Genomic DNA, 19,291 nt, shown 5'->3' on the forward strand with positions numbered 1-19,291 from the left:
GAGAGGTAGAGAAAAACCTGTCAGAAGGTCATGCTAACAAGCTAGCGAGTTGGTAAAACTCCAATTTGGGTGCAGCAAGGCCTACCCTAACTTTGGACTGAAACATGCTCCCACTAGAGAGTCGAGCACATTTCCCTTTCCATATAAAGGATGAAGAAACAACATAGAACTGATTTAGTAGAGGGTGAGGTAACATGTATGGAATGGCTCAAAAAATATATAACAGTTTGGGAAGTAACATAATTTTTACAGCCGCTAGTCTACCCAAACAAGATATCTCATAATTAGCCCATAGTTTGGTCAGGGAAACAAATTGTTTTAATAGAATAGAGTAATTACAATCTATGGTTATATGAAGCTCACCGGGAGCATTTCGCTAAATTTTGTATACATGCATTTATATTTGGGAGTTTCTATTGAAGTGTCTCACATACTATCAATGTATAGGTTTACTAATTTTTTAACTCCTTTACTGTAAGATAATGCCGTAGTTAATCAAACCTAAAAATGAGCTTAATGAAAAAAGCCTGGTGCACAGCTTTCACATCATTAGCACATAGAGGCTTCTTTGCATATCGTGTGCACAAGACCTTGTTTGTGGTGCCAAAGCAAATGTTCTCTATCCAGAAGTTCCTTTGCTGGATCATAAAGTAAGTTAATTACCATGCAAAGAGCATTGCTGAGGTTTTTAAACTGCTCGTTAATGTTACACCATGCTGTCCTCACAGTCATTCATTTATGTGACCTCTTTGTAGCCGTAGGGGCCTTCTGTCCACTTAGCTATTCAGAATGCATCAGTGCCATATTGCCAACCACTACTAACTCTACAGACTTGACTTTCCTGTCTGCTGGCAAATGTATGTAAAACATCTTAGTTTTACTTTTAGGAATAATTATGCAAAACAGCATGGCTTAGTTCATTGGCATACTCTCCACACATAAGTCTGTCCATCACCCTTTGGATGTTGTTTATGTTATTTAGAATGCTTTGGAGTTTAGTTGCTTAGAAAATGCATTCTTCAAGTAAAACTTATTTTCAGTATATTACAACAGGTGCAGTGTGTCCACAATGAAGGAAAACGATGACTATGGTAGATAGATAACATGCATAGGGGTCTATTCATTATCCCTTAATTTCTACAAAAGTTGGTAGAAAACAACATGTTCACCTACTTTTGTTGAAATCAAGTATCAGGGCCATTCATTTTAACTCCTGCTTACCTTCCAGTCCCGATCTGGTCTGCTGTCTCCTTACAGTAGTATGTGGCCAATATTCATCAAACGCTAAAAATATGAAATTGTCGGAGCCCCCTTACACCAGGGGTGGCCAAACAGTCGATCGCGATCGACTGGTCGATCGCGGACATGCGACCAGTCGATCGCGATCCGCCGCCCAGCCACCCGAAGCCGCGACTCTCCTGCCTGCCGCTCTGCCTCCTCAGTGACGGCGGAGTGTATAGCTCAAATCAGGTGCCGGTTCGTTAGCCAATGAGAGCTCATGGACCGGTGCCTGATTTGAGCTATACACGCTGCCGTCACCGCCGGAGATTAGACTGAGAAGCAGGGCGGAAGACAGGAGAAGCGCGCGCTGCGCTCTCCACTCCGGTGAGCTCTACTATGGGGGCATATCTGGCATTGTGGGCACATGGCTCAATGGGGGCATATCTGGCAATGTGGGGCATATCTGGCACTGTGGGGTCATATGTGGCACAGGGGCATATCTGGCTCTGCGGGCACATGGCACTGTGGGGGCATATCTGGCACTGTGGGGGCATATCTGGCACTGTGGGCACATGGCACTGTGGGGGCATATCTGTAATCTGGCGCTGTGGGGGCATATCTGGCACTGTGGGCACATGGCACTGTGGGGGCATATCTGGCACTGTGGGCACATGGCACTGTGAGGGCATATCTGGCACTGTGGGCACATGGCACTGTGGCGGCATATCTGGCACTGTGGGGGCATACCTGGCACTGTGGGCACATGGCACTGTGAGGGCATATCTGGCACTGTGGGGGCATATCTGGCACTGTGGGGGCATATCTGTAATCTGGCACTGTGGGGGCATATCTGGCACTGTGGGCACATGGCACTGTGGGGGCATATCTGTATCTGGCACTGTGGGGGCATATCTGGCACTGTGGGCACATGGCACTGTGAGGGCATATCTGGCACTGTGGGCACATGGCACTGTGGGGGCATATCTGGCACTGTGGGCACATGGCACTGTGAGGGCATATCTGGCACTGTGGGGGCATATCTGGCACTGTGGGGGCATATCTGTAATCTCGCACTGTGGGGGCATATCTGGCACTGTGGGGGCATATCTGTATCTGGCACTGTGGGGGCATATCTGGCACTGTGGGCACATGGCACTGTGGGGGCATATGTGTTTGAGGTTTTTACCTGTGGGGTCCAATGTGTTATTTCGTGTGAGGCAGTCATTACACTCTGTGCAGCAAGGCTACGTCCCTTTTTTTGTTATACCACGCCCACTTTTTGTTATGCCACGCCCCTTTTTTTGGGCGCGCCTGCGGCGCGCACTATTATTCCTCCTGGGTACATCACAAAAGCTTTTTAGCTTTCAAAGTAGATCGCCAACTCCAAAAGTCTGGCCGCCCCTGTCTTACACCATTAATAACATTTCTTTCAATCAAATTAACTTTTGTATGTAGTTGTCACTGTGTTATTTCACTACTATCTGAATTTGTATAGAGAGCAATTGCAACAGCAACATCTGCATTCTACAAGAACGCATTGCACTTTATTCAATAGAATAGTGAGACTGGAACAAATGCTGTATATAATCACAACAATAATGTTTCCTATTGACATAAAAGCAAATGCTTTACATAGGTTTATGCTATTCCTTTGAGCAGGCTATCAATCAATCTTGGCCGTATACCCACTGGTGTTGCATTTGACAAAAATAAAAACAAGTTCAAACAATATGTGTGGGTCGTATGTGGTATAACTTAAAGTTGATACGCACTATATGCACTCACATGTGTCTGCAAATGTGTGCGGATGTAGTGGCGTTTCTATAATGGGGGCAGAGGGGCTCACATCACACACCCTGTACCAAGGTTAAATTCTCACCTCTCCAGAGTCCCGCACCAGTGGCGTGCTGCTCAAATCACTGGGGAAATGGTGCGGCAGCCATTTTCCCAAAGTTGTGTGCATACATGCACAGTAAAAAGATCACTGGAAACGATAAGGGCACTATGTTCCTGGAGACCTGTACAGTGCCAGAGTCTACTCATCTGCGTCACTCATGATAGAGGAGGGGGCCCTATGGAGATTGCACATGGGCCTCATCCTCTCTTAAAATAACCCTGTATATACAAAAATATTACCAGAACTAAACAGCCTGGGCTGATTCCAAATAATAATGCAGGGAGGTATTAATTAAGGAATTATAGATGAGCATGGTGAGTGTAAGGTTGAAGCCACAATAGATAAGGATGACTTGTGTAACATGAAAACCCAAAATAAACAAAAACAATAAAAAAGCTGACACCCTGTCCTAAACACTAACAACCCCATTCTGAAAAGTTTTTGTGCTCTCCTTGGCACGGTGGCACCCCTGGGTTATAGGTATATCTGTGATCTGCTATAATGTTGAGCGGTCTATAAGACACGGCAGTTACACAAATATAGTATTAAAATGCTAACTAAAACACTTAAAAATAAAGCTTAAAACAGTTCCTGATACACTTGTCTACCACTTTTTATACAGCCATATTCCAATTTAAAATTCTTGTATGTTTTAATCCAAAGAAAAATATTCCCTAATTTGTAATTCAGTAAGTAAAGAAAAAAATAGATTTTCTTCTTTTTATCCAATAGGATGTCTTGAGTTTGTAGCCTAAAAGGAAAAGTCATATATTCTTTTGTGTGTGTGAAAGTATGCTATTTTTCCATTTTTTTTTAAATTGAAGTAATATGAGCCCATTTATAACTGCGTCAGCCCCACAGTATGTTCTTATAAAAAAGGCCTAGCTGGGTGTGGCTCACAAGTCAGCCTTTGTATCAGTGCCAGACTGGTGCATGAAGGGCCCACCAGGGGAATGTAGTGGAAGGAGCCAATGCTTAAAAGGTGGGGCCAGCCACCACAGGGGGTGTGAATAGACACCACAGAAGCCTAGCTAACCATTAAAGAGTGTATGGTCTGGGTCCCTTGATAGATACTGTTTAGTAAATACTGCTAGTGCATGCACAATAATGTAATTAATAATAGCAATATCCTAGTAATATGCAGTATAATGTAGCATATGTATAATATATCATTCAACTGCACAGTCTGGAACCAGATCCCTAGTGGAGAGGGTGGGTTTCTCATTGATTGGGGCCCACCAGGTGTTTCCCCTGCACCCCTGTGGACCAGACCGACCCTGCTATGTATAGATGTTGCATTCTGCACCTGAGGGGTGAGGGCATTTAGTTAGCTTCAATGTAATGGTGGGTTGGTTATACATCCTAGTGCAGGGACTTGCAGAGAATTGAGGTCCCTTGCATTCTTAAATGTTTTTATCAATATGTGAACAAAATCCTCTGCTTTTATTTGCTACACACAGATGTGCGGTGTATAATTGTTAGCACAGATCGCAAAAGTCTTTCTGTTTTGAATACATATATGGCATTAATATTTCCATGCAGCTGTTACCATGTACAATATGGGTAACCAAGCAAGGGCATATTTCTTTTCTGTTGTTATGAAAATGTTATATTTATTATGTTCCACCATGATGTTTTGCAGCCTTTTTTTTGTTTAGTTATTTTGATGTTTATTTTAAAAGTTTTATAAATTCAAGTTAACAACATACAATAACTAATTCTGAGACCGTAGCTTTCCTACAAAGTTGTCACCAATTGTTCTTGAGCTGTAGACTAGCTTTCAGGACTTGTACACCCATATGTGCTGAGTGAAAATGCATAAAACAAAAAAGTCATTGTAGAGTTGGTTTGGAGATTATTTTCTAACTGGTTTTCTATGCGCTTTACATCTGAGGTGTGGCTACTAAATAACGGGACTGTACTTGTAAAAAATAAAAAAACATAATGCGTGAGTTAAAAGGGAGTAAGGGAACATTTTTGCAAGTTTCACCTCTCTCGCACAGATAGTTTGCTGTCACTCAGCATTCAAAGAATTTGTGTGTTTCCTGTTCGTTGCAAAAAATGCTTAGTTCAAAAGTAGAGCAACGTGTTACAGTTTTTGTTAATTTGAACAAAACACCCACAGAATCTTTTCATATGATAACCAAGGCTTATGTGGAAGATTGTATGTCACGTGCATGTGTGTTTGAGTGGCATAAAAATTTTAGTGGCAGTCATGAGGAAGGCGAAGATGGTGAAAGTTCTGGAAGGCCTCGCACATCAAAAGCAAACAAAAATGTGAAAAAATGTGAGACATTTTTTTTTAATCTGCCCCCCCTGCACTGCACATGGTTTTGCCCATTAGAGAACTATTTTGCCGCTGCGATCAGGTCTGAATCAGTCCCAATTTTATATATATATATATATATATATATATATAATATATATACAAACAGACAAGTAGTAAACCGCACACACCTTCAGCACAATGTTGTGTGCAAGGTCTGTAATTTAGTATAGCAAAAAGTCCATCATAGTTCCCAAAGGTTCTTATGGTGGAAATTTATGGTTGTGCTGGTCTTTCCACCATATGAACCTTTGGGAACTATGATGGACTTTCTGCTATATATATATATATATATATATATATATATATAGATATGTGTATGTGTATATATATATATATATATATATATACTGTATATCCGCTGTACCTCCGGCACTCAGGGTGTCCACCGCAGGGACCGTCTTGCTCAGGTGCCTTCCCCCAGGGGGATCAGCCCACTACAATATGCATGGAAAAACGAGGCGGCACTCAGAGACTGTTTCCGGGACCACCTCCTCTTCGTCAGGATAAATGCAATTGTGAACAAACAGTGTTTGGCGTGGCCATTGGAGTTCATGTGTGGGGGAATCTCAAATGGGGGGTAAGTTTGTGCTTATTTAAACACTGTTCACAATTGCATTTATCCTGACGAAGAGGAGGTGGTCCCCGAAACGTTGATTGCACTAATACACGGTTATGCTGCTTTATAGTCTCTGAGTGCTGCCTTGTTTTTCCATGCATATATATATATTTATATAGAAATGTAGAAATTACCAAAGACTCAAAGAATAATGCCTGCCCTCATAGCCTCCAGCTGCTAAAGGGGGGTACACACGGAGAGATCCGTGCTTAAATTCTAAGCAATCTGACTAGATTGCTTAGAAACTAAGCATGGATTTCTCCACGTGTATGCCCCACAGCGATAGCGATGCTCGGGACCTATCGCTGGTACTAGATTGGCCACAATCTAGTAGGTCCGTCATTTCACTACTGGGTGAAATGAGCACCCCCGTCTCCCCCCCTCGCTCAGCACACATCGTGCTGAGTGCTTGGGGGTGGGGGATGGAGAGATGTATGCTGAGTGGTCTGTGATAGATCGCTCAGCACACGGGATACAGTCAACATCCCGGCGGTCGAAATACCGACACCGGAATCCCGACCGGCACAATCCCGACATATTCTCCCACCGTGGGTGTCCACAACACCCATAGAGGGAGAATAAATGAGTGTGCCGAGTGTAGCGAGGCACCGTGCCCACAGCGTGGTGAGCACAGCGAGCCCGCAAGGGGCTGCGTTCCGCTCGCCACCCCTGTCGGGATTGTGCTGGTCGGGATTCCGGTGTCAGTATTTCGACCGCTGGGATCCCGTCAAGCGGGATTTTGTACTGATCCCCAGCATACATCTCTCCCTGTGTGTACGGAACTTACTATACTCAGTTACTTTTACTGTCATAATAAATCTCAGCCTCTTGTAGAACTAGTAACAAATATCTTGTATGTACAGTAGCCTTCTTAGAGGGAGAAAGGGAGATAGTGTAGAAAGAGAAAGGAAGCATTTGATGTTTACAGTAAGAATAAAATGCATTTTTTATATTATTGTTTTCGTTTCATTTCAGAAAATTATTTGCCAAAACCAAAACTATCAGAGGACAGTGTTATCTCACCATTCAATACAAATATAAATTATTCAGGGCTTGCTTCAGGAAATGGGCTTGCAGAACTACCAGCAGGGTCAAGGGATCATGGAAATCATGGAAATATGCCAATTGTGGTACCTTTAATTCCTCCTCCTTTTATGAAACCACCATCAGGTACAAATTGTTTTACTTCCCTTTGCATGACTTGTGTTAGTAGAAAATGATCAGTTATAGCCATCTAATTCATGGATGTTTAGGAGTATACAGTAGGCAGCCTATATGTCAAAAGCGTAACGAAATTTACTGCGTTATATAAGAAACTGATAATTAATGAATACCTCCAGACTGTTCTGACTGTCCTGATTTGAGAGGAAAGCTTGCCATCCACACGTGGTGGAAACTGCAATTTAAAGGTCTTTACAGGAGAAGGAGGTTGGGGGTCACCTAGCACTTTGTGGGCAGGATTTAACACGCCTTGGCAAGAGATAAAATTGAGTAGTTGCCCAAAGCAACCAACCGTCATTTCAAAGACATTGCTAGATAACTAACAGGTAGATGTGATTGGTTACTATGGACCACTTCTCCACTGTATCTTTATTCCTAGTGTTGATACATATCCCCCTGAATGTGTCACACTCCATGTGATGTAACCACACCCCCTTTTATGTATATACACAGCACCGTGATGCATGCATTGTTTGATCTGGATAGGGACCAAAGTTGGGAGGTATCATATATCTACATTTTGATGTAAAACATAAACACCTATTAAATGGAGATAAGAATTACATTATTGTCATTTTTTTTTTACTCAATGGAAAAACTAAGCCTGTAAACTGTATGTTAGTACCATCAGCTGGTGCCATTAGAAGGTAATATTGTAGCTTTGTTAAAAGTGTACCTTTTCATTTCTGTCGTAATGTAACTGTGCTGTATGGTTTTATAGCAAAGATAATCCCTTAATACTATAGAAACTTCAATCTGATTGTTGTTTCCAGTAGAACCTCTTATTTTACCCACTGTTTATTCTTTGGGAATGCTGGACCAAGTTTTTGATAGACAGTTGCTTTCTTGTCAATTTACTTATATTATTTTGGACTATTAGCATCAATACAGCTTTAATCACCTTTATAAATATGTTATAAAAGAGTGTATGGTGTCTAAAATAACATTTAGGCAGGCAAACCTTTAGAGCTTGTGTACAAGCTTTCACCATTAAATGACTGGGATCCTGTATTTGTTCTATAGCCATGTGTTATGGTTTGGCCAGATAGCCACATGTCATGGTATGGGAATCAATAACCATACATGGCATGCACAAATCTCTGTCATTGACAGAGGTGTATACATGAACATGCCGTGTGCTCTTCCAGGCTGATAGGCAGGCGTTTGCTTGAACATTGATCACACTGTAACTCATCTGAAGTAGTTGTGTTTTCATCACCGCTTAAAAGAAACTCATCATCCTGTAAAGTAAAAACTGAATTGCCTTATTCTATTTGTGTGGTGCATTCTATTTCCATAGATTTCCACATTACAAGAATGATTATGATATATAGGAAGTGTTATTCTATTTATTGTTGAAAGACAATGAGTTACCTGCAATACATAGTTTATCTTAATATAGCTTTTAAGGCTTGATAAGGTGTCCATTGCACGTTATCACTTTATGTATTTCCTCTCTTGTTGGGCTCCTTGCCATAACTTAGAAAATGGTTTTCTTTTACACTATACGATCAGGGCTGTTTATGGTGATTGGATCCTTTTTTCCTGTGTCTGTATCTTTCTTCTCTCATGACCTTCTATCTCTTACCAGTGACACCCCTTTCTCACGTCCTGTTCACACAGCCACAAAGTTACCATTCAATACTCTGATATATTCAATTTCTTCACATGTTCAACCTCACACCCATATCTCACTGATGTAGCTAACTTCTCACACTGAAGGCTTGCTTATCAGACGGTATAACTGTGGTATTTGTTGAAGGACATTGGCTTATTATACCTTTTGAAACAGTTCAAGGTTCGTGTACATAATGTTGTTGAATCACCATGTCAGAGTCATTAAATATTCTTTTTGCTCTTTTTTTTATTCTTTTTGCTCTTTTGCTCATACTACATATTTCAATCAATATGTCATGTCTAGTTATTTTGTTGACTCTGGAGCTGCTTTGATGATCTTTCCAGGAGCAACACTGCTGTCCATACCTGAATCACAGAATATTCCTATGTGAGCATTGCCTGGGTGGCATTTTGTTAGATGCGCCTATATGCAGACTTTTTTTTTAGCCATTTTCATGTTCTTGTGTACATTATTGGTCTTATTCAGGGACATTTGCAAATGGCGTCTCAGCTGTGATCCTGTATGCAGCTGTTGTGCAAAACTATGCAAATGTCGCCGGGATTTGTACTGAGAAGCCCACTGGTGGCATATCATATTCACCACTGCATACAAAGACACATCCATCGGACGCACAGGGCTTGATCAACGTCCTTCTGAATAACCCTATAGTTGCGCAGCATGGCCGTCGGTAGAAAGACGCTGCCACAGCGGCACTTCGAGAGGAGGAGGCCCGTGTGCAGACACCGTCTGGGCCTCCTCCTCTCTAGCTGGTTGCACTGCACCCCACCGCACGTCACTGCTGTGGGCACTAGGGATACTAGGGGACTCTAGTGCTGTCCCAGAGTCTAGTGCGCAAGTGTCTGGGAAAATGGTGCGGCAGCCATTTTTCCAGTGATTTTCTTACTGCCCATGCACAAAATGTGGAAAAATGGCCGCTGCTACATTTTCCTTGTGATTGCTGCAGCACTGCTGCTGCTGATATGAGACTCCAGAGGTTGTCATGCCCTGAAACGGTTACAACACACGTGCGGTTGAGTGGCCATCCCCCATTATCACCCACAAACACTCCCTGACTGTCAATCATTGTGTGAATATATCCTCACTGCAACCACCACTGAAAAATCATCAGTTGTGGCGCAACCATCAACTATAATTAACAATATGACAGTACATAAGTGCACATGCCTATTTCCTTTACTTCTTTAACAACATAAACTTGCCTACTGCTTACTACAGCATGCGCGTAATAGTTATTATACACAGGGGCACTGAGAGAGGGTGGCCCAGGCTGCTGAGGGGGTGCAGGTGCGTTCCTAAGTAGATGTTAACATAACCCTTCAGTGGGCAGCGCACCTTGTGAAGAGGGCCCAAAATACATTTACAAAGTAATGTGGTTAAACCTCTACGTACTTGACCACACCGCAGGAAGCCCTAGTTATAATGAATGTTCTTAATTATCCCTCAGTCCGGTTAAAAATCAGAGCAAAAATTAATCTCAAATAGGCGTAAAATAGCCTTATATTCCAGTTACCCTTCATTTGCAATTGCCACATTGTAGTTTTAAATACAGATGTAGCCATGCTCATTGTTGCTGTAATTTTGCCATGTACACATCTTAGTCGCGGCATAACGTCAGCACAGGTTGCCATAGTATGGCTCTGTAAGGCGCAAGAAAAACAGCATGCAATACACAGTTTCACCACTGGGTGGCGATTGCTCCACTAATCAAAACGAAAGTGCTGAAAACAATAGCAGCGGATGGATACCCATAGCCGGCCCTAGCTATAGGCAGACTAAGCAATTGCCTAGGGCATCTGCCTTCACATATGGGCAAGCTCAGCTATCATTGGTGGCCAGTGCGGCACTCGCTGTTTGGCGCTGGCGGCGGATCTGCTCTTGCATATCTGAGCAGAGCCGCTGCAGCAGAACCGGAGGCTGGAGCGGGTGCAGAGACTACCTGTGCCGCGTTTGGTTGCGTTCTGGTGCCAGTGCTGCTGATGGGCAGTCTATGTATTCCAGCAGCGTCGGCTGCCCCTTACAAATATGGACGGTGCCTGGAAGGAGGGCTGCTGCGCATGCCTGGCCACAGCAGATCCTCCTCCCATGGTCCCTTGCAGAGTCAGTCAGACTCCGGCCACTGCGCCACCACTGAGACCGAGCGCCGTCCTTCTACCCTCCACTGCAAAGCAGCAGCTTTAAAAGTGCAGGAGCGGACCAGGCCAGTGATATATTTGTCCACTATGTCATTTTGGTGGGATAAATTATATATATTTGTGTGTGTGTATATATTTATGTATAAACATATATATATATATATATATATATATATACACCGCTCAAAAAAATAAAGGGAACACTTAAACAACACAATGTAACTCCAAGTCAATCACACTTCTGTGATATCAAACTGTCCACTTAGGAAGCAACACTGATTGACAATCAATTTCACATGCTGTTGTGCAAATGGAATAGACAGCAGGTGGAAATTATAGGCAATTAGCAAGACACCCCCAATAAAGGAGTTGTTCTGCAGGTGGTGACCACTTCTCAGCTCCTATGCTTTCTGGCTGATGTTTTGGTCACTTTTGAAAGCTGGCGGTGCTTTCAGTCTGGTTGTAGCATGAGACGGAGTCTACAACCCACACAAGTGGCTCAGGTAGTGCAGCTCATCCAGGATGGCACATCAATGCGAGCTGTGGCAAGAAGGTTTGCTGTGTCTGTCAGCGTAGTGCCCAGAGCATGGAGGCGCTACCAGCAGATAGGCCAGTACATCAGGAGACATGGAGGAGGCCGTAGGAGGGCAACAACCCAGCAGCAGGACCGCTACCTCTTTGTGCAAGGAGGAACAGGAGGAGCACTGCCAGAGCCCTGCAGAATGACCTCCAGCAAGCCACAAATGTGCATGTGTCTACTCAAATGATCAGAAACAGACTCCATGAGGGTGGAATTAGGGCCCGACATCCACAGGTGGGGGTTGTGCTTACAGCCCAACACCGTGCAGGACGTTTGGCATTTGCCAGAGAACACCAAGATTGGCAAATTCGCCACTGGCGCCCTGTGCTCTTCACAGATGAAAGCAGGTTCTCACTGAGCACGTGACAGAGTCTGGAGACGCCAAGGAGAACGTTCTGCTGCCTGCAACATCCTCCAGCATGACCGGTTTGGCAGTGGGTCAGTAATGGTGTGGGGTGGGATTTCTTTGGGGGGCCGCACAGCCCTCCATGTGCTCGCCAGAGGTAGCCTGACTGCCATTAGGTACCGAGATGAGATCCTCAGACCCCTTGTGAGACCATATGCTGGTGCGGTTGGCCCTGGGTTCCTCCTAATGCAAGACAATGCTAGACCTCATGTGTCTGGAGTGTGTCAGCAGTTCCTGCAAGACGAAGGCATTGATGCTATGGACTGGCCCACCCGTTCCCCAGACCTGAATCCAATTGAGCACATCTGGGAGATCATATCTCGCTCCATCCACCAAAGCCACGTTGCACCACAGACTGTCCAGGAGTTGGCGGATGCTTTAGTCCAGGTCTGGGAGGAGATCCCTCAGGAGAACATCCGCCACCTTATCAGAAGCATGCCCAGGCGTTGTAGGGAGGTCATACAGGCACGTGGAGGCCACACACACTACTGAGCCTCATTTTGACTTGTTTTAAGGACATTACATCAAAGTTGGATCAGCCTGTAGTGTGTTTTTCCACCTTAATTTTGAGTGTGACTCCAAATACAGACCTCCATGGGTTAATAAATTTGATTTCCATTGATAATTTTTGTGTGATTTTGTTGTCAACACATTCAACTATGTAAAGAACAAAGTATTTAATAAGAATATTTCATTCATTCAGATCTAGGATGTGTTATTTTACTGTTCCCTTTATTTTTTTGAGCAGTGTATATATATATATACTAGGTCAGTGGTTCTCAAACTCGGTCCTCAGGACCCCACACAGTGCAAATTTTGCAGGTAAACCAGCAAGTGCACAGGTGTATTCATTATTCACTGACACATTTTAAAAGGTCCACAGGTGGAGCAAATTATTTCACTTGTGATTCTGTGAGGAGACCTGCAAAACATGCACTGTGTGGGGTCCTGAGGACTGAGTTTGAGAACCTGTGTACTAGGTGATTCACCGTGCCCTACGGGCGCTCTTCACACCGTCGTAAGGGGCTACGCCCCCTTAACCTTTGTGGCGTGCAATATTTTTTATTATATGGAGTATTACCTCCAATCATAATTGTGTCAGTGGTTAAATATGGCACAGACAAAGGGCGTGCGATGGTTAAGGGGTTGTAGCCCTTTGCAATGGCGTGAACAGTGCACGCAGGGCCTGATAAATCACCTAGTAGGTGCTGTGGTTGGGGGAGTGGCAGGTGCGGGGGAGACGCGGATGAGGGAGGAGTCCGGGGGTGCCACGGGTGGGGGAGGGGCTGGTGCAGTGGTGCCGCGGGTGGGGGAGGGCGGGAGTGCTGCGGGTGTGAGAGGGGGTCCGGAGCCACCGCGGGTGGTGGCGGGGTGTGTGTGGGGGTGCCGCGGATGGGGCTGGAGGGGGAGGGTTAGGTAATGCTTCTCCTGCTTCTCCTCCTGGAAGCAGCTAAGCTGTTGTCCTCCCTTTGGCAGTGGCTCTCCCGGAGACTCGCACAGCAGCCAGTCACTATTGTTAGCGCCTGTGTCCTAACGCACCGCATTACAGGGAAGAAGATGCAGTCAATAAATTACAGCTCCCAGCAGCCCTTAGCACTGGAATGTTTCGACACTAAGGGCTGCTGGGAGCTGTAGTTTATTTAGTGCGTGTACTTCCCTCTAATGCGCGTTGGGACACCGGAGCTAACAATAGTGACTGGATGGCAGAACTGACTGGCTGAATCAATGTAAAAGGTGAGAGTGCTGTGCGGTGTCAGTGACACTGCACTGCACAGCACTGTCACCTTTTACATTGATTCAGCGTCCAGACATTACACTCCGCGATATCACCCAATCTATCCGTTCCAGGCCGGCAGCCGAGGCACTGTGTTGTGGAGCCAGGGCCTCTCGGATTCTGGGCGCGGCTGTGGTGGGGAGGCACTTCTGTGACATCACGCGCAGAGGAGAGTATGCGGCACATGGAGGGCTATGAAAGCCGCTTTCATACACATCTATGCCGGTGGCCACAGCAGCTTTTGTTCCACCTGCGCCGCGGCTAGGGAGTGGGGGTTGTTGATGCCGGAAGGGGGGCAGGCAGACTGGTAGCAGGACACAGGACGCTGCAGTAAAAGGATTTTTATCCCCTATCAACAGCGGAGAGACTTGCTGCAGATGCAGTGGCATACCATCCAACTGTACCTTTTTGACAGGTACAGTACCTTTTTTTATGATCTGTACCGATTTTTGGCTCTCCAAACTCCATTGAAAGTATAGGAAAATGGGCGTGGCCACACCCATTGCCCGGTGGCCACGCACCCTTTTTTAATTTGTACCGATTTTTATGTGGAAATTGTTGGAGGGTATGTTGCTGCAGATGCAGTGGGCCTATTTTGGGGTGTGGCCTGGAGCTGCAGCTCCCACAGCCCCATTGTTAATCCTGCTCTGGGAACACACAGCAGCCAAAGGGCAGAGCCTCCCATTGGATGTAACCTGTGTGGGAGGGCGTTTCTTGCCCAATCAGCTGTGGACTGGGTGTGATAGACCTGCTGCTAACCCAATGAGAGCTCCCAGTCACGCACAGCATTATACACAGTCACAGAGTTACAGATCTGGGCTATTATATAGGATATATATATATATATATATATATATATACATATAAATTGCTGCGGTCCGGCACTCCGTGTTAGCCTTAGAAATATCTGTCGCTGGTGCCCTCACAAAGATGAATCAAATAGCCTTTCCATGGTGCGGCACTCTTGCTTGTTTCAGAAATAAACGGACTATAGTCCTTCTTGCTTCAACGTTTCAATTTTATTAAATTGTCTTCAGGAAGTACAATTTAATAAAATTGAAACGTTGAAGCAAGAAGGAAAGGCTATATATATATACATACATATATATATATATACACACACACGCATGTGTGTGTATATTCGTCGCAGAGTCCGGCTCTCCCATTAAATGTCGTTCCTGCTGCGGGTGCCTCCACTGGGAAATAGCATACACACTGTGTAGGTGCGGCACTCCTGGTTGCTTGTGAAAGAAAAGTTACTGTAGCATGAATGAGGTACAACTTTCAATGCCTTTATTACGACATTTTCATCAGGTCACCTGATAAAAATGCCGTAATAATGTAATTGAATCATTACACCTCATTCATGCTGCAGTAACCTTTCTTTCTCTAACGTCCTAAGTGGATGCTGGGGACTCCGTAAGGACATGGGGATTAGCGGCTCCGCAGGAGACTGGGCACAACTAAAGAAAGCTTTAGGACTACCTGGTGTGCACTGGCTCCTCCCACTAAGACCCTCCTCCAGACCACAGTTAGATTCTTGTGCCCGGCTAAGCTGGATGCACACTAGGGGCTCTCTTGAGCTCCTAGAAAGAAAGTATATTTAGGTTTTTTATTTTACAGTGAGATCTGCTGGCAACAGACTCACTGCAGCGAGGGACTAAGGGGAGAAGAAGCGAACCTACCTAACAGGTGGTAGTTTGGGCTTCTTAGGCTACTGGACACCATTAGCTCCAGAGGGATCGACCGCAGGACCCGACCTTGGTGTTCGTTCCCGGAGCCGCGCCGCCGTCCCCCTTACAGAGCCAGAAGCATGAAGAGTCCGGAAAATCGGCGGCAGAAGACTTCGGTCTTCACCAAGGTAGCGCACAGCACTGCAGCTGTGCGCCATTGCTCCTCATGTACACCTCACACTCCGGTCACTGATGGGTGCAGGGCGCTGGGGGGGGGCGCCCTGAGGGCAATATATGACACCTTGGCTGGCAAATCTACATCATATATAGTCCTAGAGGCTATATAGATGTAAAATTACCCCTGCCAGTATTCCAGAAAAAGCGGGAGAAAGTCCGCCGAAAAAGGGGTGGGGCTTCTCCCTCAGCACACTGGCGCCATTTTCTCTTCACAGTGCAGCTGGAAGACAGCTCCCCATGCTCTCCCCTATAGTTTTCAGGCTCAAAGGGTTAAAAAGAGAGGGGGGGGCACTAAATTTAGGCGCAATATATGTATACAAGCAGCTATTTGGGGAAAAATCACTCAGTTATAGTGTTAATCCCTGCATTATATAGCGCTCTGGTGTGTGCTGGCATACTCTCTCTCGGTCTCCCCAAAGGACTTTGTGGGGTCCTGTCCTCAGTCAGAGCATTCCCTGTGTGTGTGCGGTGTGTCGGTACGGCTGTGTCGACATGTTGGATGAGGAAGGTTACGTGGAGGTGGAGCAGAGGCCGATAAAGGGGATGTCGCCCCCTGTGGGGCCGACACCAGAGTGGATGGATAGGTGGAAGGTATTAACCGACAGTGTCAACTCCTTACATAAAAGGCTGGATGACGTAACAGCTGTGGGACAGCCGGCTTCTCAGCCCGCGCCTGCCCAGGCGTCTCAAAGGCCATCAGGGGCTCAAAAACGCCCGTTACCTCAGATGGCAGACACAGATGTCGACACGGAGTCTGACTCCAGTGTCGACGAGGTTGAGACATATACACAATCCACTAGGAACATCCGTTACATGATCTCGGCAATGAAAAATGTGTTACGCATTTTCTGACATGAACCCAAGTACCACATAAAAGGGGTTTTATTTTTGGGGAGAAAAAGCAGCCAGTGTTTTGTTCCCCCATCAGATGAATGAATGAAGTGTGTAAAGAAGCGCTGGTAATTTCTAAAAAGTTACTGATGGCGTACCCTTTCCCGCCAGAGGATAGGTCACGTTGGGAGATATCCCTTAGGGTGGATAAGGCGCTCACACGTTTGTCAAAAGGTGGCACTGCCATCTTAGGATACGGCCACCTTGAAGGAACCTGCTGATAAAAAGCAGGAGGCGATCCTGAAGTCTGTATTTACACACTCAGGTTATATACTGAAACCTGCAATTGCCTCAGCATAAATAGTGCTGCTGCAGCGTGGTCTGATTCCCTGTCAGATAATATTAATACGCTAAGACAGGTATAATATTTTGCTAACATTGAGCATATTTAAGACGTTGTCTTATATATATAAAGGATGCACAGAGGGATATTTGCCGGCTGGCATCCAGAATTAATGCAATGTCCATTCTGCCAGGAGGGTATTAGAAACCCGGCAGTGGACAGGTGATGCTGCCTTTAAAAGGCACATGGAGATTCTGCCTTATAAGGGTGAGGAATTGTTTGGGGATGGTCTCTGGGACCTCGTATCCACAGCAACAGCTGGGAAGAAATTTTTTTACCTCAGGTTTCCTCACAAAAGCCTAAGAAAGCACCGTATTTTCAGGTACAGTCCTTTCGGCTTCAGAAAAGCAAGCGGGTCAAAGGCGCTTCCTTTCTGCACAGAGACAAGGGAAGAAGGAAAAAAGCTGCACCAGTCAGCCAGTTCCCAGGATCAAATATCTTCCCTCGCTTCCTCTGAGTCCACCGCATGACGCTGGGGCTCCACAGGTGGAGACAGGTGCGGTGGGGGTGCGTCTCGGGAACTGCAGGGACCAGTGGGCTTGCCCACAGGTGGATCCCTAGGTTCTGCAAGTAGTATCACAGGGATACAGGCTGGAGTTCGAGACGACTCCCCCTCGCCGTTGCCTCACATCAGCCTTGCCTGCTGCCCTCGGAGAAAGGTAGTACTGGCGGCAATTCACAAGCTGTACTTCCAGCAGGTGAAATCAAGGTACCCCTCCTTCAACAAGGCCGGGGTTACTATTCCAAAATGTTATGGTACCGAAACCAGACGGTTCGGTGAGACCCATTCTAAAACTGAAATCCTTGAACACTTATATACGAAGGTTCAAGTTCAAAATGGAATCGCTCAGGGCGATTATTGCAAGCCTGGAGAATTTCATGGTATCACTGGACATCAAGGATGATTACCTGCATGTCCCTATTTACCCTCTTCACCAGGAGTACCTCAATATTGTGGTACAGGATTGTCATTACCAATTCCAGACGTTGCCATTGGTCTGTCCCCGGCACCGAGGTATTTACCAAGGTAATGGCCGAAATAATTATCCCGTTCTTGGACGATCTCCTTATAAAGGCGAGGTCCAGGGAGCAGTTGTTCGTCGGAGTAGCACTATCTCGGGAAGTGCTACAACAGCACGGCTGGATTCTGAATATTCCAAAGTCGCAGCTGGTTCCTACGACGCGTCTACTGTTCCTGGGTATGGTTCTGGACACAGAACAGGATAAAAAGGGTTTCTCCCGGAGGAAAAGTCCAAGGAGTTGGCGTCTCTAGACGGAGACCTCCTAATACAAATACAGGTATCGGTGCATCAATGCACGCGAGCCTTGGGAAAGATGGTAGCTTCTTACGAAGAATTTCCATTCGCCAAGTCCCATGCAAGGATCTTCCAGTGGGATCTGTTGGACAAGTGGTCCGGGTCGCATCCTCAGATGCATCAGCGGATAACCCTGTCTCCAAGGGCCAGGGTGTCGCTGTGGTGGTGACTGCAGTGTGCTCATCTTCTAGGGGGCCGCAGATTCGGCATACAGGACTGGGTCCTGGTGACCACGGATGCCAGCCTTCAAGGCTGGGGGGCAGTCACACAGGGAAGAAACGTCCAAGGCCTATGGAAAAGTCAGGAGACTACCCTACACATAAATGTTCTGGAACTATGGGCCATTTACAATGCCCTAAGTCAGGCTAGACCCCTGCTTCAACACCGGCCGGTGCTGATCCAGTCAGACAACATCACGGCGGTCGCTCATGTAAACCGACATGGCGGCACAAGAAGCAGGATGGCGATGGCAGAAGCCACAAGGATTCTCCGATGGGCGGAAAATCATGTGTTAGCACTGTCAGCAGTGTTCATTCCCGGAGTGGACAATTGAGAAGCAGACTTTCTCAGCAGACACGACCTCCACCCGGGAGAGTGGGGACTTCATCCAGAAGTCTTCCAAATGATTGTACACCGTGGGGAAAGGCCACAGGTGGACAGGATGGCGTCCCGCCTCAACAAAAAGCTACAAAGATATTGCGCCAGGTCAAGGGACCCTCAGGCGATAGCTGTGGACGCTCTGGTAACACCTTGGGTGTACCAGTCGGTGTATGTGTTCCCTTCTCTGCCTCTCATACCCAGGGTAATGAGAATAATAAGAAGGAGAGGAGTAAGAACTATACTCATTGTTCCGGGTGGCCAAGAAGAGCTTGGTACCCAGAACTCCAAGAAATGATCTCAGAGGACCCATGGCCTCTGCCGCTCAGACAGGACCTGCTGCAGCAGGGGGCCTGTCTGTTCCAAGACGTACCGCGGCTGCGTTTGACGGCATGGTGGCTGAACGCCGGATCCTGAAG

General features: G+C 46.0%; 1 protein-coding gene across 1 annotated transcript in view; it reads left to right on the forward strand.

The window, feature by feature from the left end:
• The window catches only part of SOBP (sine oculis binding protein homolog), a 267,379-nt gene that overhangs the window by 66,096 nt on the left and 181,992 nt on the right, over window positions 1–19,291 (forward strand). Inside the window, exon 3 of the mRNA XM_063917072.1 lies at window positions 7,039–7,233. Within this exon, the coding sequence (XP_063773142.1) occupies window positions 7,039–7,233 (195 nt within the window). The remainder of the gene's footprint in view (window positions 1–7,038; window positions 7,234–19,291) is intronic.

The sequence above is a fragment of the Pseudophryne corroboree genome, chromosome 4 (assembly GCF_028390025.1).
Source record: "Pseudophryne corroboree isolate aPseCor3 chromosome 4, aPseCor3.hap2, whole genome shotgun sequence".
NCBI classification, from domain to species: domain Eukaryota; kingdom Metazoa; phylum Chordata; class Amphibia; order Anura; family Myobatrachidae; genus Pseudophryne; species Pseudophryne corroboree.